General features: G+C 34.4%; 1 protein-coding gene across 1 annotated transcript; it reads right to left on the bottom strand.

Annotated features, from left to right (window-relative positions):
* Positions 1-9,079: 9,079 nt before the first annotated feature.
* On the bottom strand, positions 9,080-20,358 carry LOC145260325 (elastase-like). The gene is made up of 2 exons (XM_080118216.1): positions 20,189-20,358; positions 9,080-11,136 (listed from the first exon to the last, which is right to left on the bottom strand). The coding sequence occupies exons 1-2, from the start codon at positions 20,241-20,243 to the stop codon at positions 9,233-9,235; spliced, it is 1,959 nt and encodes a 652-aa protein (XP_079974342.1). The 5' UTR covers positions 20,244-20,358; the 3' UTR covers positions 9,080-9,232.
* Between the last annotated feature and the right edge of the window lie 5,286 nt (positions 20,359-25,644).

Below are 25,644 nucleotides of genomic sequence, written 5' to 3'. Positions count from 1 at the left end.
TATACACCCATCTGGAGTTGTAGTAGCATACTATTGCATATATGAAGGGGTTACCACTCTACTGAAGTAAAGAAAAATGCCATTATTTGTCTATGTATGTCTGTATGTGTGTGTGTATATATGCGCGGGTGTAGCAAAGTGTAGGCATTTATAAGTATATTGATATATTAATATTATATAGGTACATGTGGGGTTTAGATAACTTTCGTGTTTTATGTTTATTCATATTTTGTTTTTTATTTGTTTTTATTTTTTATTTTATTTTTATTTATTTTTATTTAATTTTATTTATTTTTTATTTTTTGTTTTGTTTTATTTACCTTATTGTAATTTTTAACTTTATTTCTGCGTAGTTTTAGAGTTATTGCCTAGTTTCAGGACGTGTATTGTGAGTAAAATAAAAGCGTACAGCATAGATTCGCTTTTAAATATATGTATTAACGTGAGTGTGTGTGTGTGGCGGTGTCTGTGTATGTGTGTGTTGTGTGTGTGTTGCATGTATGTGTAGATGGATGTAGATTGAAAGGCACCGGTCAGTACTTAGTTGACCATAGCTAATGTTCTTAATTTACAGACTCCAAGACAAAAATCTAAATTCTCAAGTACCTTATGCCATAAAAACCAAAAGATAGGTTGGATGGGGGGAAAGGGAAATGAAAAAGATGTTTATTATCTTCAAAGACCTCACTTATCCTCTCACCGTTTTTTATGACTCCCACCCAGGTTGCATTCTAACTTGATAAACGAAATAGGAAAATGTATTTGGTGGAAATATCACTTTCGACGGTAATTCTTGGCCTGAAGACGTAATCCCCCAACGTGGGTGATTACAGAAACATGTATGCACATATGTAGCCATTAATGTTTGTATAAATAAAATTAATATACCTGCTCTGTTCACTCATTGAGCACTATTTTGGTAGACACATGTTGTTTCATTGGATGTACTTCTAGGAAACTAAACTCTACTGGCTATATATATATATATATATATATATATATATATATATATATATATACATGAATTACATAAAATCATTACATCAATACTCTCGGTTGTTTTTGATCTGATTTTCTGCAGTATATACATAAATTACTTTTATTTTTCAATTTTTTTCATAATTGCGCACTCTGCTGGTGGGTTCTTCCTATTAACCCCCCCCCTCCAAGCAAACACACATCCTTATGTGTATGTGTGTATACACGCACGCACGCGCGCGCACACACACACACACACACACATATATATATATATATATATATGGAGAGAGAGAGAGAGACACACACACACACACACACATACATAATAAAAACATATCTTATGGGTCTAATGCAATTGAGTTGCCAATATTTTTAAAGTTTTTTTCATTTCATTAATAGAATTTACTGTCCTTCTCCTCTTCGTTCTTTCCCTGCTCCTCCTTCTTGTCGTCGTCGTCGTCATCATCATCATCAATGTTAAACACTAATAGTTTTTACTGTTGTGTATATACTTACCTCGATTCAAGATTCATCAAAAACAATTGGCCATCGTCACTGTGTACGCAGTCACATAAAGATAATGTTTTCAATGCAGCAGATTTTTTTCCAGAATGGCCTTGTGTCTAATTCTACCCTCGATTTATATATTTGCTGAGTTTATAATATTATTTTTTTTCGTTTCTGAAGTTTCTAAAATGAGAAATGATTGTACATATATTTTTTTTTGTACATTATTCAAACTACTGTTCTCACCTCTAGGCTCATATAACCTTTGACCTTCTTTAAGTGTAGCTTATCGAACTCGGGAATCTGCACTGAATTTCGAACAGAATTTATTTAATCTAGCTTTTGGTAGGAAGCTAACGTTCAGTCAGCCATGACCGGGAAGATGTTCTAAGTAATTCATACGTAGTATTTTGAATATCACCTGGGTTGAGGATTGACCCATCAACCTCCAGAAGAGTGTAACTTTACAACTGAATTTTACATAAAAATTCGCGAGGTTGACGGAAGGATTCTTGAGTGTCTGAAGAAGGTCGGAGGTTACATTGGCCGAAACATTTTGGAAAAGAACACTAAAGATAAGAATAGGATCCAAATAATGTGTTTCTTTTCGGTTTATTATAATATTTTTTTTTCAAAATAGAATCACATTAAAGTAAATCTCTGTTCCCATACAATACAGGGTGGAACGATATAATTGTCGTTACAGAAAAGACGACATGATTCCATTTCCGTTTTATGAAAACCGGTTTTCTCTTTTTGTTGCAGACCCTCTACTAGTTGGCCAGTTGTGTACAAATCCCAAGAACGATAGGAGCCTTCTATCATGTCTGAAAATGACACAATGTTCAACGAGCGAGATTGGAGATGTGCTGCTGTACAAATCATGCTCTCTACCGATGTGGTTTCAAGTGAGGGCCACATCATACCATCTCACATTTTCTAAGTCGGCTTGAGAGTAATACCAAAGTGTACCTGGATGTGCTGAAGTGTGTGGTGATCTCCTGGTGCAATCAGGTGGCCGCTGGCAGATTCTGGGTGTGGCAGCAGGACTCGGCGATGACCCACAAGTTCAAAGAGACCAAGGCTTGGCTTGAGAAGAAGTGCTACTACTTTTAACCCTTCTCTCACTGACCCCCCCCCTTCTCCTCTCCCAACCTGAACCCGCTGGACTACTTCGTTTGATCATACATCGAGAACATCACTAACATGACCTCCTACAACATCAAAGCCAACCTGATCGCTGCCATCTGCTAAGTATTTGCCAAGCTTCCACTGGTGCTTGCGGAAAAGGCATTCTCCCAATTCCGGACCAGTATCGATGTGGTGATAGAGGCTGAAGGTGGCTACATTGAATAGTTACCTGAATTGATTTTTTCAATAAAAGTTTTAAAATAAATCTGCAATGTTGTTTTCTTTAGGGCGACATTTTTATCGTTCCACCCTGTACATTGTTTTCTACCCTCGATCAGTGAAAGAAGAAATAATTTAATAAACATTTTATTTTAATTGTCGGCATGGTTCTTGGTGATCCCAAAAGGCATCACTGCAATCTAAAAAGAAGTCTGCTAAGGCCAAGGTGTAACTTCATCGTTACATGTTAACACTTGGGACCCACACGTATGTAGACAGTCGCAAGGAAACAAAGACAGGGAAAGAATTCGACTCACATTTTTTTCAGTTGAAACAACAGACATTTATTTACAGTTACTTCTAAAATAACGCTTTGTTTCTTGTCCAAATGTCTTCTCTTACTCCAATATGCTCAACAAGACTTTACCGTGTCAAACACGTGCTACGTGGTCTTCGTTTGGTCATATTTAAAACACGTCTTTCTCTATTGCTCTCAGGCCATGTGTGTAACACGTCTATTCCTGTCTTTCTCGTACGTTTTTCTTTTTTATATAATCTTTTTCTTGACTTTTTCCTTGCTGTGACGTCACTTCGCAGACGGCTGAGTCATTTGCATATATTGACTGTCGTACAGCTGTTGCCGTATGCGCATCCGTGCTCTGTTACAAAGAGTCATGCTACAATACTAGAATTGTTGCAGTCTAGAAGGATTTCTCCTTCCCTAACTAAGGACAGAAAAGATAAAGTATAACGTCAAAACAGCTACTACAGTTTTAACGTTAATTATATTTTGAAAATTAGCAAAAAATAATAATAAATCAAAAAGAAAAAAATATAATGAAATCGGCAAATATATAGAGCTGACATAAAGACATCGGTTTTTATTTTTAAACATTGAAAGAAAAGGATTTTTTCATTTCAAATGGTTGCAACTGATTGGTCAATTATTTAAAAATTTTAAAGGCATTTGTAACGTAGTTGCTGGCACAATCATTTAAATGACCAAGTCAGTACACGTATGCGTATTGACGGCTCACGTGCTGAGTTAATATTGTGTCAGCATTTAAGCTGTAGCGCGAATGTGACGTCCTGGAATGAAATACATATATATATATATATATATATATATATATATATATATATATATATGCATCAAGAGTGAAAGAAAAGAAAGGAGAGAAAGAAAAAAGAAGGAACGCGTGGCTGATTTTTTTATGCGTCAACATTTTCTGTGAGCGAATGTGAAACGACCCGCTGCAACAGGCGAATTTTAGCTGACAAATACAGAAGAGAAGAAAAAATATATGGCGATTTGGAAGGTATGCTTCACAAGCATGCGAGTCTCCTTGTCTTACTCCTTCAAAAGTGATTTGGCTGAACCGTGGGTCATAGAGAGAATTTCTGCAACACAACGGCTGATTGTACCTATTTACTATGCCTCCCCACGGGACAGAGTTAGACACCAGGGTCGTTTTTTAACGTGGAGAAAAGGTACAAAAATAAAGATTGTCTCAGTCGTGAAGGATTTCTCCTCCACCGAAAGAGAACAAGAAATAGAAGTGCAGCACCCGAAGAACAGATACTACACTTTGATCTTGTCCCGAAGGCCAACAGCTGATTGTAGCTAAAAACAGAGGACTGTTATTTATCAGAAATTAATTACCCGTCCGAGGGTAGGTAAAATTATTTTAAATATGTGTTGTATATTACCCATCCCCGCAAAGGAAACATTATTTCATATATATGGTGTAAATTACTTATCCTAGATTAGGTACAATTATTTGATATGTGTAATACCCGTCCTAGAGCAGGTAAAATATTCATTTGTTCGAAAAAGCTAATGATACATAGACATTAAAAATCCCTCTATCCGAAGAATAAGAAATATGTTCAAAATCAACTTCAATTTTCTCATTGTTTATACGATCCCGAGCAACGCCGGGTAGCCCCGCAAGTCTATCAGAAAAGAAGAGAGAGAGAGAGAGAGAGAGAGAGAGAGAGAGAGAGAGAGAGAGAGAGAGAAAGCATATTGTGTTGTGTTGTAAATATGTGCCGGCGACTGGTGTGTGAAATGAACAAAACACATAACGTTTTCTTTCGCCTAAAAAAGAAAGTTTGTGTCAAAGTTTTATTTTCTTTGTGAGTCTTTAAATACAACGTTTTGCCCATTTTTAAAAAAGTAATAACAACGTTACAATTAAAAAAGTAATAACAACGTTACAATTAAAAAAAATAATAACAACGTTACACAATTAAAAAACAATGTTTATCTATGAGCTGATCATTATGAATTTTGAAATATATATTCTCAGCAACCAGGTGAGTTTACATAAATAAATTATATTTTTTTGTAAACATCACCATTAAGATTGTGTTTCCACTCATACTTACACCAGCTCTGAAATTTTAAAATGAGTTAGATACAAAATTTTTAATAGAGGCAAGAATTGCTCGACATCAAATTCTTAGTTAGATTAAGTAATACATTTTTAAAAGGATTTGATTGCACGCATGCGCAATACAGTAATATGTGCTTGAGAAAATTATAAACTATTGAATTTATCATTATGAATTATGAAGTATGTATTCTAAGCAATGAGATAAATAACATGGGCACATGATTATTACTATTATTTTATTATTATTTTATTATTATTAATCTTCTTCGTCGTCTTCTTAGTATTATTATTAATCTTCTTCTTCGTCTTCTTCTTCTTATTATTATTTTATTATGATTTATATTATTTTATAATTTTTTATCATTATAAATCTTATTTTATTATTATTAATCTTTTTCTTCTTATTATTATAATAATTATCATTTTATTATAATTTACATTATTATTTTACTATGATTTTCATTATAAATATTATTTATATCATTATTATTTTGTTATTTATTGTTATTATTAATTTTATTATTTTGCTATTATTTATATTATTTTATTATTACTTATTATTTATAGTATTAGTTGTATTTTTATTATGTATATGATTTTTATTATTATTATTTTTTTAAACTATTATTGTGCATATTATTATTTTTTATATTTATTATTGTTGTTGTTGTTTTTATTATAAATTTTATTACTTGAAGTAAGAAGAGAGTGTCACTGAAACCCCAAAGACAAAACATTAAAATTTAACACTAATGCTATATATTTATTATATACTCGGGATTTATACAAGTATATGATAACAAAAAAAGTTTTCTTGTTTGTTTTCTGTTAAAGTTGGGTAGCAAAAAAACAAAGATTTATTTTCTTTTTCTTTATTTTATTTATAGCATGAAATAATAAAAATGATTATATGAGGTTCAGGGTTGGACGCAAGAGTACGCAGTAATGTTCAATCATTTCTTGTTAAGAGTGCTTGTTAGTTACAAATATTTTGACCACTGTACTCTTCTGGCTTCTTTCAAATGTCTTATTAGAGTCATTTAAAAAAACGCCTGTATCCACAAGGCCATGTGGATAACTTCTTTTTTTTTTTAAATTCCAAAATCAATTATATGTGATGTGGACTTGCATAAAAACTAATAATAAAATGATCCAACTACAATCAAAAGGCATCTTAAAAATATTGTGAATAGGCATCGTCTGCATTTGTGTTAATCAGCTTTTTCTTTTCTTTTTTTTTAGCCCCTTTCATTAATAATTGGCTTCGTGCCTTGTCTGGAGCGATTTCCATAAAAAAAGATACCATAAGGCATCTTAAAAGAATTGTGAATAGGCATCTTCTGCATTTGTATTAATCAACTTTTTCTTTTCTTTTTTTTTTTTAGATCCTTTCATTAATTGGCTTCGTGCCTTGTCTGGAGCGATTTCCATAAAAAAAAGAAGATACCAAACGCCACTTAAAAAGGATTGTCAGCAGGTATCTTCTGCCTTGTGTTAATCATCTTTCTTTTTTTTTTTTTTTTTTTTTAGCTCCTTTCATCAATTGGCTTCGTGCCTTGTCTGGAGCGATTTTCCATAAAAAAAAAACAAGCAAAAAAAAAAAAAAAAAACAGATACTAAAAAGGCACTTAAAAAAGATTATCAATAGTCATGTTCTGTTTTTCGTTCTGTTACATCAAGTGGTTTTATGCCTTGTCTGAGCGATTTCCATTAAAAAAAAATATCCAAAAATCCAAAACAAAAGACACTTTAAAAGGTTTATGGTAGCGACTGAAAAAGTGTGAAACAACAGTTTATCTTTAAACCGGAGATAATCATTATTAATATCGACAAAAATTATTTTAAATTAAATAAAGTTGAGAAATTAATTAAAAAAAAAATTATTTGGATTTACCCACTCATTTGTGACCTATTTGCGTCAATAAAAAATTTAATATTTAAAACACGTTTTAAGCAATTTATTTCATTGTAAATATTTGTTTGGAGTAAAACAATCCGATGATCCAATATGTCTGAACGAGGATTATTTTACTGGCAGTCACGATTTACGGTAAACTAAATTGCTTAAAACTTCTTTTAAATATTAGATTTGTTTCAATGCAAATATGTTACAAATCAGCAGATAAAGCAAAATGAATTGGTTTTGACTAATTATCGATCTTTAAAATATAAATGAATTTTAAGTACTTGTACAATTTAATGAAGACATTCAAAAATGAAAATATCGAAAAAAAGGTTATATTGTACGTATCCGTTTTGGACTGAAGATCTCCGAAAAAAAATTAATTTAATTTGATCGAGTAGGTTTTTTTTTTTTTTTTTTTTTTTTTACAGCGGTAAAACAGTAAAACACTAAACACGTACTTATGACAGCGTGTTGAAGTCAGCCATTTTGAAATTTGCTGAACACGCCACGGGGAGATAACTCCATGTAAAGCGCCGATACTCCCGCCCCCATCTTTAAGTCTAGCTTTTCCTTTTCTTCCTAAAAATCGAACCTTTTGCTCGGTATCATAATGAATTGTTTTTCGTTGTAAAAGAAAATCTACTTGATGAAATTAAGTGAATTTTTTTAAGGAGAACTTCGTTCCATAACGGATACGTGCAATATAACCTTTTTTTTTTTTCTCTCTCTCGATATTTTCATTTTTTAATGTCTTGATTAAACTGTACAAGTACCGAATTTTGACATGGCGATGACGCCATCGGCCATCACCTTTTTTTTTTTAATTGTCTTTACTTAGCCAGCGTTCCCAAACGTATTCCCTTTAAAATAGAGAAAAGAATTGCTCTACATCAACTTTTGAGGTATTTTTTGTTCTTGAGGGTGGGGCAGAGCAAGTTGCTTATTTAAATTTAATTGATATTCCAAATAAGCAAATTGCTACGCCCCACCTTGTATTAAGTAATACATTTTTAAAAGGATCACTGAGTGTCAATATGCATGTGCTTATTTTTATCCTAAACTATTAAATCTATCATGGAATATATATTCTAGGCAACGAGGAGAGTAACTTTTGGAACGACCGCGTAATTAAATATTAAAAACATTAAGAGAAATTGCTCTACACCAAGTTTTGACTAATATTAAATTATGTTGTGTAATAGACCGACCATAGACGGACTAGCAGTTGGGGCTAGTTCAATATATAGAATAAGGAATTGGAACTCATTGTTTTTAGATTGGAAGTTATTACTACAGGAAGATTTTTTTTTTTTTTGCTTTTTTTTTTTTTTTTTTTTTTTAAGTGTTATAACAAAATTAGAGAGACGGGTCGAACAGCCAGAAAAATTGTTGACATGGCGTGATGTGGATCGCGATCGCCACGCCACAGAATAATTTGTGGAACGCGATTTTGTGGGAAAATTGATACGAATTAAAAATGTCTAATTGGTGAGGGTGAGTCATGGACAGCAGATCATAAAATGTCTGTCCCTGATTTGATAGTAAAAAAAAAAAAAGATTGCTCTACGTCAAATTTTGAGTTATATTAAATCACATTTTTAAAAGGATTTGTATGCGCATGCCTTAGTAAAATCCTAAACTAGTGAAGTTTTTGTGAATTATGGAATATATATTATAGGCAACGGGATCAATAACATGGGCAATAATAATAGTAATAATTACTATTATTATTGTTGTTGTTGTTATTATTATTATTATTATTATTATTATTATTGTTATTATTTTATTATTATTCTTTTGATTGTTATTGTTATTATTTTTATTATTTATTATTATTGGTATTATTATTTTATTATCATTGCTATTATTATTATTATCATTATTATTATTGTCATTGTTATTATTATTATTATTATTATTATTATTATTATTATTATTTGTAAATTGTTTTTGACTATTAAATATTATTTGCTTTAAAATAATTCATGTCTGTATTGTTTGTGTTGAAAATGTACATGTTCAAAAGAAATTTAAAGCAATTTACTGTAAATCACGATTGTAATGATTATCGTAAAATGTTAGATGCAAATTATGCAAAATAATCTTCCGAATCTTTTAAACACATATGATAATATAAGAAATACTCCATCATATTATCAGCATTAAAATCAGTGCTACAAGTATAAGTAGCAGTCAGTCTAACATTTTTCATTGTTTTTGTTTTTTCCGCCGATAACTGGATATATATCTTATGAAATGCCACCGTTTCAATGAACACATCTGTCGTTCCTTCAGCGACCACGGTAGAGTTCTTGTGTATATCGTCATCCTGAAATACCTTGATGTGCACTTGCCCACAATCACTGGCAGCACGTATAGTGAGGTTAGCGCCCCACGGTGGGTAGGCAAACGAGAAGAGAGGGTTGATGTCTGGCTCGACTCGAATGTCTGTTACGGTTCTATTGTTTACCAAACCTAGAATGTGTTTTGACACATTGCAGACTTTGATGCCGACTTTTTCAAAGGCATCACGAAAAATAGAAAGATCTTTCCCAAGATCGTAAGCAGCCTTCATCACGTCGCAAGCACCCGAAGCGAATGTGGTTCTTTGGTGCCAATATAGTTGGTTTGCTAATAAAAACACTCTGTAAGTTTCTTTGATGGAGAGTTGTCCTTCTCGGATGATCGTATAGAACACATGATTGTATATTCCACTTCCCAGATGGGGATCCGTGTCATATGTAAAATTATCATAATGAATCAAGGATCTGTTATCATTCCGAGGATCTTCAAAATATCGCATGGCATCTTCATGCTTCATTAATTCTGCTCCGACTTTCCAATCATTCTCGCTTTCAAATGCCTCCGCTGTTTCTCCTGTCATGTCCGAAAAGGCCTCGTTGATGGAACCGGATTCATCGAAATACAAAAGACTGGAAAACCTCTCTGTAATGCCATGGCCCAACTCATGAGCAGAAACGTCCAAAGAAGTCAGTGGATAAAACGCCTCACCGCCGTCACCAAATGTGCACGAACTTCCATCCCAATAAGCATTTTCAAATTCTATTCCAAAATGAACTCTAAAAATAATTTGCTTGCCAAGTGGGGTCATGCCATACCATTCACTGAACATCTTGTGCACGATATTGCCTCCATAATATGCATCGAGTGCAGGAGAGAAAGCACCATTTACTTCGTCAATAAAATCCGTTTCGCACGGAAAATTAACTGGGTCCGTGCTGTTTTCGGATGTATCAAAATGCATATCGATTACTTTGATATAATCATTTTCTAAGAAACACGTTTCGCCGATTTGCGTCAAATACATTTTACGATCCTTGTTGCCATAATAATAAAGACCTGCTTTTTCATTTCCCCCCACGCCTTCAATCAGACGGGCCATCGTGTCCAGATTGTTCCAATTCATAAGGACTTCACCCGTGTTGGCATCAATTATGAATGTCGGTCTCTCTACTTTGTTCGCGTTCTCCAAAAGATATTCAAGCTTGTAAACGAGACGTGCTTTATTGGACTCATCCATAAATATTTCCAATTTACATTTGGTCGACAAAATCTCGTTGCGTAACTCTTCATCACCCATCATACGCAAAGCAATATCAAGAGCCTCCGACTCGGATAAACGCGGAGTGACATTTGAAAGATCGTGCTCAATACCCTGGATGAATTCTCCTGTAGCATCACCCGTCAAATGACCGGTCTCATCCGTTGTGACTGTCAAAGAAACATCAAAGACAGGAACGCCCAGGTATTTCTCGTGTAACCGCCAGATTTCAGAGCCTTGGGCAGTCTTTATGTGTTCTGATACTTCCATTTGTTCATCTTCTTTTAGATCAAGGAGATCTCGAATGCCCACGTGATTCTTGTCCAAATGACGCCGTTCTAAAGGTGCTTCTGGGTTGAAAACATAGCGTTTCGCCCGCTTGTGCGCATCCACTCTGTACGCGCAGTGGATTCGACCAGCCAACAGCAAGCCTAAAATTAAAGTTGAAATATTTAAAATTATTTTTTCGCATTTAAGAAAGCATTTTATTCGTCAAATATTTTTAAACAACTATATAAAAGTAGCTCTTTTTTATTTTAAGATCCCAATCATAACTATTGTTTGAATAACCCTACCTTGATTTGATTACGTTGCGCAATGAATTATTTCCATTGTTATAATTTTCTGTTTTCTTTCTGAAAAATATTCTTTTCAGATTCTTAGAACAACCATGCCCTTCGTTAATCCCAACACTAACCCAAATTCAGAGCTGACAATACCAAAACAAAAGATAAAATTTACTAGTTCTATCTATATACAATATATACGTGTGCGTCTCTTTTATATTTTAAGTATCCGGAGCAATAAAGGGTATCATTATCGAATCGACTTGTATATATTTTATATATATATTTTTTATTACTGCCAACTCTGACTTAGTGTTAGTATTTGGGTTAATCAAGAGTAATTTTTTCTGACTGACCCCTCACCAAGAAAAAAATCTTCATTTATCCAAATTCTAATGGAAAAATAATACTAAAATGTATTAATTCTGAAAAAAATATTCCAACACGTTTCATTTTAGCTAAATATATATATATATATATATATATATATATATATATATATATATATATATATATATATATATATATATATATATATATATATTTAGCTAAAATGAAACGTGTTGGAATATTTTTTCAGAATTAATACATTTTAGTATTACGCCCAATCATCTCTGGCATTGGCAGTGCCACCCATAAGATAGCAAGAGCGATCACAAAACTCCTAACGCCATTATTGGGCACAATTAGCAATTCCTATATAAGAAACTCTGGCGACCTTCTTAATAAGATAAAAAAAACATAGATATGAAAAATAAAACCATATATATATATATATATATATATATATATATATATATATATATATATATATATATATAGTAATTTTACTAACTAGCTCTACCTACGTATTGAGCACTTTTGAAGTAAATACTTAAAGTTTACGCATAAATCTATACTTTCGTATATTAATTTTATGCGAGTAAATGAAGTAGTAATATATATATATATATATATATATATATATAATATATATATATATAATATATATATATATAATATATATATATATAATATATATATATATATATGATTTTTAAGTTATATTTCCCCCTTTTTATTTAAAATTTTTTTAATACTAATCCTTCATTTATGAAGCTCAATATAATTACAGAGCATATAACAAGCAAATGACAAAAATCTATATTCCCAATTTCATGATATTGACCATCTTGCAATTTATTCCTTTAATCATGTTGACATTCACAATTCTTGACAGCAACTGTTTCATAGCACAAAATCCTTCATTTAATCATTATATCAATCAATGAATCTATTCTGCCCTTAACTCATCAGAAAAAATAGCAGCCATCAATCCACCAAAAGAAAATAAAATACATATGGGCATGATTACAACATCCGACATTTGGAAGAGAAATTGCAATTACCTTTTATTATCTCTTTTATTACTCCATTTTCAACTTCTCTCCCAATTTTCGGCTTTTGTAATCATGCCCAAATGCATTTTATTTTCTTTTGGTGGATTGATAGTTGCTATTTTTTCTGATGAGTTAAGGGCAGAATAGATTCATTGATTGATATAATAATTAAATGAATGATTTTTTGCTACGAAACAATTGCTGTCAAGAATTGTGAATATCAACATAATTAAAGGAATAAATTGTAAGATGGTCAGCATAATGAAATTTGGAATATAGACTTTTGTCATTCGTTATATATATATATATATATATATATATATATATATATATATATATATATATTGAATTAAATTACTATCGATGTTAATTTGGGACCTTAAAATACGGAAGAGTCTTAAAATGATATCAAATGGTTTGGAATATGAAATGATTAATTATAAATGCAATCAACTACAGCATAGTTGTTGTGCTACTAACACTTAATTCAGGTTTTTTCTTTGTTTACTTGCCTCCCTACAAGGGCAGAGTTAGATACAAGGTCGGTTTTTTATGTGGAGGGGGGGGGGGAACCAGCTCCCCAAAAAGGGGCACTTTGGTCAGTAACAAAAATAAAAAAATGTATCAGTCATGAAGGATTTCTCCTCCACTAACCGAGACCAAAAAAGTGAAATGCAGCATCAGAACAGATACTACACTTTGATCCTGATCCGAAACTGTTGACATTTTACTCTTTAACAAAGTTGGTAGGCCAATTCTTTATAACAACAAATTATTCAGTTTGTAAACCTAAATTGTTTCACCTCCCCCCACTTTGTTTATTAGCCAGGTGCAGAAGTACCGTTACAGGGTTCACGAGAGACACCCAGTGCTTTGCCTTGCTCTGCAACTAGAACAATGAATGCCACCCCCTCCCCCATTTATCTTTTTTCTCAAACTGGGTAACTTGAGAACGTTTACATATCTAGTCTGGGCTGCTCTTGTCTGACAAGTTTGACAGTTTGTCTCACGGCGGTTTCTGACTGGTAATACAGGAGTCCCAACTCTTAGGTAGCGCTAAGATCGGCTGCTCTATTATCTTTATATACTATTGGTGTAGTTGTAGTACCATGTCGCATATGGAAAGAGAAAGTAACCCCATAGATGAAGACTTGGTTAATAGTCTATTTATACGTGCATATTCGTTTCAAACACACCAACTTTACCCACCCATTCTGCCCAAAACTGAAAAAATGAAATGACATCCAGGACATAACACAATCAAACCAAACACTTACCCAAACAAAACCAATTCGCTTTCCTCTGGGCTTAGAACTAATGAAGAATCATTTCTCTTAATAAACTATCCCGTGAAACACCTACACTCTTTAATTTTCTCTAATTGCTTTAATATGACTACAAATCTTTCACTCTTCCATAAGAACTCAGACATCTGTATGAACTTTTTTTTTACTGTTATTTCATCACAAACAAGGCAAAGTGACACTTTTTTGTAAGGGGTTACTATTTGGGACCAAATTTGCAGGGACACTATGTAGGGAATTGAGCAATGAAATGCCTGTGCACATTACACTTGAACTTCTGCATGTCAGTACAGTCAGGGACCCGGAGGGGGGGATTTTAAAGTTTAGCAGTTCGAGGGAAGAAGCTATTTGAGTAGAAGGGATCTCTACAGTGTAGGGGTGGGATTTTGCTACTTCTCGGGTTTGTCGAGGGTATATATGTCAAGGGGATGTAAGTGCTTTTGGTTTGTCAGAGCACATGCCATTAAAATACTCATAAAACATACACAGAGATGTCACATTTCGGTGATGGGACAGAGGTCGGAGTTTGGTTGATAGTGTGGGAACTATTAGGTTGATGACTCTTTTTTGAACACTGTCTAAAAGCGAAAGAGCAGTGGCAGATGCAACAATAGTCCATGCACAGGCGAATAGGATACGCTCAGGTGTGAGTAACTACTTAGTTGTGAGGGGCTAATATTTGAGACCAGCTTCGCAGATTTATGGAGTTGGGTAGCAAGATGTCCGTTTACATTACACTTGAATTTCTGCATGTCAGTATAGTCAGAGAAGCAGGGGTCCAGGAGGGAATTCAAAAGTGCAGCAGTCTAAGGGAAAACGCTATTTAAGTAGAAGGCTTTACGGCATCTAGAGATCTCTGCAGTGTAGGGGTGGGATTTTGCTGCTTGTCGAGTCTATATTCTTAATATCCCCCCCTTTTGGTCCTTTACTTCATGCATGTTAGACTAGCCTTACAACACAGCATTATTTATTTATATTTCCTCTACCATTCTCCATCGACCCAGTACTTTATCCTGATCAACCATGTCTCTGACAACATAGGTGCAGCACTCTCTTTAGATAGTAGCGCCCGGGTACATGTATTTGTTGATTTTGGTGATCACAACATAATTGGCTTGGTTTCTCGAGCTATACAGACACAGCTGTTAGCAGCAAGCATAGTTTCTGTATATCTCATTCCCTTACATAAACTGCCATGTTCTTGATCCACCTCCCAGATCATGAGGATCAGCAAGCCTCACTTTTTGATTTATTCTTGACTATTGAGGATTGTGTGAAAAATGTCCAAACCCACTAGGAATGCTGGTCACATTGTGATATTGGTTGACATTGCCCTTTTTAACTCTTGATCCCAACTGAGGAGTTGTTGCTCAAAATGACAAGATACTTCCAAAAGGGCCCTGTCAGTGGGGCTTAGAATACACCGACTGCCCCCCTGCAGAGGGTAAAAGTCCCTCAATGAGGGTCCTGAATATGAACTTAAACTATATCCAGTCGTGAGGCCCCAGCTTGCGGGCTTTGGGGAGTGTGGAGACACCCTTTAATTACCATTGCTCCCAGGTCCACTCTGACCCGAAGTGGCAGTACCTGTTAAGGTTCCAACTATGGGTTAAATAGAAAATGACTTGAAAACAACAAATACATTCTATTAAAAAATTTTTCTTCAAAATATTTGGATTCAACATTAAATAACCCGAAAAGGGTTGATATGCCGTAAAACAAAAACAACCAACCAACCAACCAACCAACTTCCAAAAGACTGATAGGGAATCCATCAGAGATCACATTAAAGATGCCTTATGGAGTAAAAACTTTTCTCTTTCCACTAAATGGTGAGTAAATGAGGCAACTGAAGGGGTACAAGCAGCCATTAAAGAATATGTTTCCATATGGAAATTCTCTAGCAAACCCCATTCTTTCCAATCGTTCAATTAAACCATTGCTTAAAAACAATCTGTATTTATAGACACTATAAATCATTATAAGAGTGAAATAGCCACAGTCAAGAAAAGGCATAGGAAGATGACCAGAAAACAAATTAAGTCGTGGCCTAGTTTTTCTAGCTATACTGACACAGCTGGCAACAGTGCGTATAGTATCTATATATTGTATTCCCTTTCCCAGACTGTCAGTTTGGAAATCCATCAGTCATCATATCAGAGACGCTTCATGGAATAATATATTTTCTCTCCCTGTTGAACAGTATGTAAATGAGATAGCTGAAAGGGTCAAAGCAGACGTTAAAGCACATGTTTCCACACAGAAATTTTATAGCCCCACTCTCCCCAAGGTTCAATTCAACTTGTACAGATATCATTATGCAAATGCAGGAACTCACGATTTCTGTAAAATTTATAATAGTATAATGATTAATAGGCAATCAATAATTCCCCTACACTATGCAACAACCATGAGGTCACTTGCATGGCAACCGAAAAGGTTGAACTGCTTCATTTCCATCTTAGACTCTACAGACTACACTTTCTCTGGGCCTAATCTTGTAATCTGCTATATTAATAAAGGAATGCTCCACTGCGCTAGCCCTTGTTTTTTTTTTTTGTTTTTTTTTTAAATTTTGTTTCCTGGATAGCTGAAAAATTGTCTCTGTAGTATTCTGATGAAAGAACTGACCTGTTCAATTACTATCCTTCAGTCTCCTCCCTTTCTTCGCTAAAATCATTGAGTCATTAATCGATCAAGCGCTAGTCTACATGATGATTGCAACGTCTTGTCAGACGAGTGCCACTCCCTTAGACACTTAAAGTCCATGAGCCCAAAAATGACTTTTTTTTTTTAGTCCTACCGGTGAATTCACACGATCAAGCAGGCATGACACTGAAGATGGTCATTGAGATCAATTATTACATGCTTCCAGTATTTCAAGCCTCCACGTGTCACAACTTTTCCATTGCCACAGGACCACTTTTATAGACAAATGCCTGAGGGAGTATCTATACACAGATGATGTTACGAATCTTAGCTTTGTACGACGGTTAAGTCCCTTTGTACGATGGTTAAGTCCCTCTCTTGGTTCAAAATGTTGAGATCCAGCAACAAGCAAGAGCAAGATAGCCAGCAACAAGTTAAACTGCAGACCAGCTTAATGCGGGTACTGGTCTCCCGCTTTATGATTTTTTCAATCAGAGATTTGCTTCTCCTAGAAAGGTTGCCCTCACCACGGCTTACAGGGGTCCTCTCCACCCCAACACACAATGCACATACAACACATACGGTGCTAGTTGGCCATTGACCCAGAAAAAGGGTTCATTCGCCCTTTGGAAGATCTTGTTTTTAATCCTTCAGGGAGACTAGCCACCCTCCTCACCATGAGGCAGGTAGTACTGGGTTACATGATACCAGTAGCATATGACATGAGTCTACATACATGCATATATACATACATACATACATACATACATACATACATACATGCATACATGCATACATAGCCTCATGAATGCTAAACTCCATACTGACAGACAGTATGGATTTAGGCAAGCCTGTTCTATTGCGGATATCAGATATTGTAATGGTTATTTCTGAAGGCATATACCATGCAGGAGAAGTTAGGGCAGTAGCCCTTGATATATCCAAAGCCTTTGACAATGTTTGGTATGAAGGTCTTTTCATGAAAATTACATCGTACTGTATTACTGGATAAATACTTAATATAATCAGATCCTTGTTGGACAGGAGAAAATTCCAGGTTGTCCCCGATGGCCAAACAACATGATATTAATGCAGGTGTGCTTCAGAGGAAGGGCATTTCTTTGACAATTACATGGGAACAGTCTTCAAATATAACCCCCCCCCCTCAAAAAAAAAAAAAAAATGAATTACAAACAAAAATGAATACATATTTGACATTTTAAGGTGCGGGATAACTTTTCTGATATTAATTTAACATAAAAATGATAATCGAATGGTTTCTCAATTTTGGCACAGGAAAATTGGAGTAGTGATATTTTCATTTTTCATCCGCCACTTTTATTATTTCTTGCACTTTTTTTTTTTTTTTTACAAGGGAATCACCACCTGAGGATAAGAGTTTATAAGTGTACAGTGATGGAAGTTGGGTAGAATTTTACTATTTAAGAGGACAGCTCAACAAAAATTTGTTTACATTGAACTTGAAAACGATCATGTTATAGTCAGCTGGAAAGCAGGCTAGTGGAACAACGTTCTACTGGCAGGCAGTTCTAGAAAAGAAACTTTGTTCATGGAACTTGTGTTTATATTTAAGCACAGAAAGAAAGTAGGGGAAATTGTTGATAATGGTTGTTGATAGACAAGTGCTTTTTTTTGTTGGTTGGTTGTTTTTGTTTTACGGCATATCAACCCTTTTCGGGTTATTTAATGCCGAATCCAAAGATTTTGAAGAAAAAATTTTTAATAGAATATTTTTGTTGTTTTCAAGTCGGTTTCTATTTAACCCATAATTGGAACCCTAACAGGTACTACCACTCCGGGTCAGAGTGGACCTGGGAGCAATGGCAATTAAAGGGTGGCTCCACACTCCCCAAAGCCCACAAGCTGGGGCCTCACCACTGGATATAGTTTAAGGTCATATCCAGGACCCCCATTGAGGGACTTTTACCCTCTGCAGGGGGGCAGTCAGTGTATTCTAATGCCCCACCGACAGGACCGGCTTTTTTTTTGTAATATAAATGAGGATAAGTGGGGGAATATACTATTTCCAAATTTTTTATTTATTTTTAGAGTTCCATTTAAGGAGGAGAAACTTTGCTCAATTCTTATATTAGTGACCACCTGGCAAAAATAAAAGCAAAAAAAAGGTGACAATAATGATGGTTAACGAATTTCACCAAGCAATATTAAAAACTGAACTGTATTATTTTTTTATAAGCCAATTTTTGCATATATATTTAACTATTAGTGTAACACTTCTGAAATTAAAATTCATAAAACGAACACAGTTTCAATAATTTACAGGACTAAAATAGGATTAACATTATTTAGCCACCACCCGAAAATAAGGCTCATTAATGATATTAAATATTTCCAGTTCAAATGGAAAGACAAAAAAATGTTCATAAAAGTATAGTGGTTTAGCCTGCTTAACAACCATGATATTTGTGATTATACTATTACTAATCATTGCACCCAAAATGAAAAATCGTTCACGGTTGGACATGGAATTTCTTAAATTAATCTATGATCTTTGGCAATGCTTGGACACAGGTCAGCTAATATATATATATATATATATATATATATATATATATATATATATATATATATATATATATATATAAGTTGACCTGACTGGGCCATCCATTTTCTGTTTATTCGACACACACACACATATATATTTTATAAAGGGTAAATGTCTAAATTTGCACCGTGATAACATCTGTATCCTCATGGTCCCATTGATAACACGTTCACTTACTAACTTAAGCTATGTGATTTCGTGCCCAGCATGCAGCATTTTTTTTTTTTTTTTTTGCTTAGATTTTGGTTTCACTTCTGGCTAATGGCACCCAAGTCTCGTTTATTTTTCTTTCTTTTACGACCGGGCAATGCCCCCCCCTCCCTTGCTGTCACAATTTTTTTTTTTTTTACGACTGGGCAGCACCGGGACTCCCCCCCCCCTGCTAGTATAATATAAAGAGATACAGTAAATAAGAACATATAATATGTCTGTTATATTAAACATTATTGAATGATTGAACATTCTATACATCAGGTTTCGTAGATCAGGTACAACCGAGAAGTTGTATGATGCGGTCAAATTATCAAACGCACCTGGTAGTTAGATTATATGACCATCGGATGAATCGGTTAGACACATTTTGACGGTATCAAGCGACTTCTAAGTTGTGCTTGATCCATGAAAACTGAGGTACACAACGCCAATGACATATAAAAATGTCAAAAGACGTTGTGAGAATGACATATAAAAACGAGAAGTGTAGTCAAAAGAAATCCAGATAATTCTACTGATCAATCATCATCTCAAAATTTCAAAACCATAAATAATCTGGATTATTCGGACTTATCTTACCATCCTGGATGTTAATCTCACAACTTTTGTGAACCTCTGATCGTGTTCAGGTGCATGTGTCTAAATTCTGTATAGATTTCCCAGTTTGAAAAAGGAAGCTGGAGGTTACATCGGCCAAAACGTTGTGAGAATAGCAAGCAAGTTGAGCACAGTAGTGCAAATAATCCAAAATTATTAATCGTTCTAAAAAACAAAAATCAACTTACAGCAAAGGATGTTGCATGCTGCAAAGATGGCAAATAGATCTCCGTGGAATAACATTTCCTGGAATTCTTGTAAGAGGCAGAAATTCTTGACTTTTGTTACATGAACAGTTTCCCCGATGACGGTTTTCTGCTGTTTTGCTGATTGAAGCCAGTCATTTTTTTTTTATTTATATACAAGTGCAGTTCAAAGCTGAGCAATCTGTGTTGAATAATTGCCAGGAATGCAAGAATTATCTCATTATGGCATAATTTTCTTGGTTGATTATGCGGATATTAAGGAAGAGAATTTGATATGCCATTCTATGCTTAATTCTTGCTGCATTTATTAATCATTCTGAAATGGGGTTGCAGGAAATATACTAATTGTGAATTATTCAAAATCCGTGTCGATTTGTTTGCTCCCTTCTTTTTTCAGACAATTTTTTCATTGTTTTGGAGAAATTCTTGTTGAAACAGTAGAAGAATACCCGTCTTGAACCGGGTAAAATTAATTTCATGGACAGAACAATTTTGCACCACTTTTATGTCCCCCCTTACGAATATCAAAATAAAAAAATAATGATACTAAACCTTATGTTACTGAAACATTATGGTTTTCTATATCTTATGTCTAGAATCCGTATTCCAATTTTGATCAAAATCGATTACATAATTTTGATGCTAGAAAATGTCACACATGTGATTAAGAAGAAATTGAACTTCTGCTGAAATGCTTTATAATATATTGCATTCCAGTTTTCAATGTCTATACAGTGGAGCCATTTTGGATTGCAGTACTAAGACAGTAGAGCTAGGTTTCATTGCAATGCTAAGACAGTGGAGCCAGATTGATTGCAATACTCACTGTGGAGCCAGGTTTGATTGCAATACTCAGGCAGAGAAACCAGGTTGACTGAAATACTCAGCTGGTGGAGTCAGGTTTGATTGCAATACTCAGCTGCTGGAGCCAGGTTTAATTGCAATACTCAGACAGTGGAGCCAGGTTTGACTGCAATATTCAGACAGTGGAGCCAGGTTTGATTTCAATACTCAGGCAGTGGAGCTAGGTTTGATTGCAATACTCAGACATTTGAGCCAGGTTTGATTGCAATACTCAGTTGAGCTAGGTTGTATTGCAATACTCAGACAGTGGATCCAGGTTTGATTGCAATACTCAGATAGTGGAGCCAGGTTTGATTGCAATACTCAGACATTGGAGCCAGGTTTGTTTGCAATACTCAGATAGATGAGCCCAGGTCTTAGGAGAATACTCAGACATTGGAGACAGGCAATACCCATACAATGGTGCCATGTCTGATATTTCATACTCAGACAGTGGAACTTAGGTCCGAGTTCAATACTCTGTATGTAGTATCATTTGGGCTTTTTATATCTTTAAAACCATATTTGACTTCCTTTATAAGCATAGTTACTGGTTTGCATGCTGCCAAACTCCAGCCATCCTCCCTTTTTATGTACAAGTTTATTTTCTTAGAACTCTAGTTTAATCCTATTTTTTCATTAAGTAAAACTTTTTGTCTGAAATAAATTACTTATTCACTTTTGCTATGAAATATTTCTTATTGGAATTTCCATTGTTCCTGGTATTCTTACAATTAAATAGTTTCTTCTTCACGTCAGTTTATTTTTTAGTCTGTGAATGTTTCTTTGTGTTTCTGAGACTAAAAAAAAGAACAGTTGGAACTTTAGAAAAATGAAATAAAATTAATAATGAAAACAATTCAAACAAATTCAACAAATTTTTATTTTATGTTGAATAAAGAATACTCCTCTCAGCACGGCTAAAATTTATTCCCCAAACAAAAACGGTTCTAACCATGTTTATGTCTCTTTACGAAGAATAAAATCAAAATATGCTACTAAACCCTATGTCTAGAATCTTTATTCCAATTTTGATTAAAATTCATTCCATGATTTTTTTTAGAAAATGCCTTACTTTATTGGTGTTCATGATCATTATCATTGTTTAACATCTGTTTAACATGCTGCCATATATTGGCTTCCAAACTAGCCTATCTCTGGCCAGGTCTTTATTTTATCACTTTTTCTCTCAAGTCTATTCTCATCACTTCCACCCATGTTTTAGTTGGCCTTCCGCTGTGAACTGAACCTGCTACCTCAACTGTTCTACATCTATTAACCCAACAACTTTTATCCATTCTTTTAATGTGACCATGCCATCAAAGTCTCCTGTTCTGTACACATCTCCTTCTACTGTCCAGATTTAATCTTTCATTGGATTCATCATGTCTCAGCCTGTCTTTAAGACTTACATTCTCATATCCTTTCTCTTCATGCAACGCATGTCCTCAACCCAAGAAAAGAAGGACAAAATTTAATGAAAATCTGAAACTCAAACTGCGATTTCATGCCCATGCCCCTTAAAACATTTTAAAATACTGCAAATAAACTGAAATTTGGGGAATATTTATCAACTGATGTCTAATATCTACAGAAAGCAGCCATTGTCGTTTGAGACTGAACAGAGGCTTCTTCTAATATTTATTGTTAAAATTTCACAAGAATTAGAAGTATTTGAATTTTCGTGAAGAGTTTACCTTTTGCATAAAACTAAATTAAATATAACCCATATTTGGACTCTTGATGTCTAGCAACTGTGTTTAAAAATTCATAATGATTGGTTAATTATTTTTATATTAATTTTCATGGCGGTTTCCATCCTATTTACTCGTTTTGCTTAAAACTAAGCTAAATATAGCTTAAATTTGGACACTTTACGTCTAGCAGCTGTGTTTCAAAGTTCATAATGATCAGTTAATTATTTTAGGAGTGAATCCCGAACATAAAAATATACAAAAGTCCATAACTTTATCTTCATAAAATGAGAGATATTGTCTTGAGTAAAAAAGAAAAATTGTAGCATAGCCAGACGATGATTTTTCATCAGATATCAGATCGGGTCAAGATTAAAGTGTAGTATTTGTTCTAAAGATCTACACTTCAATTTCTTGTTCTCTGTCAGTGGAGGAGAAATCCTTCACGACTGAGACAATTTTTATTTTTGTTCCTTTTCTCCACATTAAAAAACGACCCTGGTGTCTAACTCTGTCCCGTGGGGAGGCATTGTAAATAGGAACACATTCTAGGTAGTTGACTCCAATGGGTAGTGATGTCTCTGTTGTAGAGATAGTTGTGATAAAGATGTGGATCTTTTTCCTATTTGTGGCTGTAATAATGGAAGCAATTAAAAACAACAAAAATGCTATTCTTTACGCCACATATCAAGACAAAAAGCCAATGAAGGATAAGGGTTAATATAGGGTTAATAGAGACAGAGATATTGTCAGTAGAATTATGAAGAATATTATGAGGAGATTTAAACATGATGAATGGAAAGTATAAAATTTGTTACATATGAGAATGGTTTATAAGTATTTGCTTCCACTGGATTTGAAGATAATCATGCTGTAGCTTGCAGGAAAGCAGTCACATCGTAATGTATTCCATATATGAAGAGCTCTTGGAAATTCTGTTTAATGCTAGGCACACAGAGGAAGAAATGACAGTTATTAATTCTTTTTTGTGATTATAGTAAAAAGACGAATTCTTGTTGCCATCTTACAAAAAGGAGCCAGAGTTTGAAGCTCAGTCGAGCATCTTTTATGGATCATCATCATCAGCAGCAACATCAGCAGGGAAGCGACAGTGGCTAAGTAGTTAATGACAGATTGGCAACCTTGGTGTGCCAAATTCAAATCTAGTTCATTCCATAGAAACGCTTTCAATTAGAGATGTTGGCAACCTTTATGTGGTTCATCCCATAAGTATCTGACATCTTTATAAAAAACAAATCTAACAAGAAAGATATCGAGGAAACGAATGCCATCAATAATCATCTTTCATTCAATTGAAAATGGATGAAAGATGATTTACAACAGCAGTTGTTCCACGGAAACAATTTCATTTAAGGGCATTGGAAATTTTCATGTATTCCTTTATATAAGCACCCGATATCCTTCTAGAAAGAATTCTTAATAGAAAGATACATGGGAAACGAATGCCAAAAAAAAAAAAAAAAAAGTAGCAGCATTGATTCAATGTACATTTTACCTGCTGTCAGAAATTGAGCTCCAAAGTAAACTTTTTGTTCCTCTTTTAATCAAGTCCATTTTTATCACTTTCCCCATGTTTTTCATAGACTTACCATGTGACCTGAACCTGCCACCTCAACTGTTTTACATCTCCTTGCCAAGAACTCTTATTCATTTTTTCAATGTGGCCATATCATTGAAGCTTCCTGTTTTGCACATGTCTTCCTGTAATGTCCAGATTTAAAATCCTAGCAATGAATCTTATGTGAAAAAAAAAAAAAAGGATCGTAGAAATTGGAGAAGAAGAGATTACCTCCCTCCTCATTAAAGAGAAAGTGCACTCTGAGAGACACTTCCCCAGATGGTGCAGCAGTACACCATCTTAGGACATATCTGACCCTTAGAGGATTACATAGTGGTAGTCAGTAAGTGAGAGCTCTGGAGAGTATGGCGGATGAGGCAGAATTTTGTAGCCCAATTCGTTCAACTTCTGTAGGGTCGGTTTAGCAACATGCAGTCGGGCGTTGTTATGGAGGAGAACTGTACCTTTTTGTTGACTAATGTTGGGTGTTGTTGTCGAAGTTTCTCATGCATTTCATCTGCATTCAAAAAACTGTAATGAATGAAACTGGTTGCAGCATCAAACAGTCAGCATGACCTTTGTTTGGTGCAACCCTGGCTTCAGGAAGTGTCGTGGAGCTTTATCAGCGTCTAACCACTGAGCTGAGCGTCACCGGTTGTCGTAAAGAACCCACTTTTCATAGCAAATCACAACCCAGTCAAGAAATGGACCGTTCTTGTTGCATAAAAGAAGAGGAAGATGACACTTCATAACAGCATTTCTTTTGGTTGTCGTTTAATTTGTGAGGCACCCTTTTATCAAGTTTGTTTTGCTTTCCAGTCTCTCTCAAGTGGTTGGAAATCGTTGTATACGTTACGTCTAATTCAGAAGCAAGTTCTCAAACAGTTGTACGTGGACTGATTTCAACTAAGGTTCTTAATTGATCGTTGTCAGCATCCGATGGTCGACCACTACGCTCATCATCTTCAAAACTCTCTTCATTGCCACAAAATTTCTTAAACCGTCATTGTGCTGTGCGATAAGTAGTGTTTCATAGGTCAAACGCTTCTATGATATCGCGAGCTATTTCAGCAGCTTTTCTGGCCTAGCTTGAATTGAAATAAGAAAATTGTGCGAATTTGATTTTTTTACATCTTTGTATTCAACATTCCGAAAAGAAGACAATTGTTTTTAAACGATTAGAAAAAACACTTTTTAAAATAATATATAAAGTAAAGGCATTAGAATGAAAACTTATTTGAAAATACATCGTTTGAAATCAGAATTAAAAATTCTGCAACCTAATATATATATATATGGCAATTGCTTCGTCTTTACAGATG

The sequence above is a fragment of the Euprymna scolopes genome, chromosome 36, assembly GCF_053919585.1.
Source record: "Euprymna scolopes isolate OS-2025 chromosome 36, ASM5391958v1, whole genome shotgun sequence".
NCBI classification, from domain to species: domain Eukaryota; kingdom Metazoa; phylum Mollusca; class Cephalopoda; order Sepiida; family Sepiolidae; genus Euprymna; species Euprymna scolopes.
Note: the sequence above shows the minus strand (reverse complement) of the source record. Positions and strands in the feature narration are given on the sequence as shown.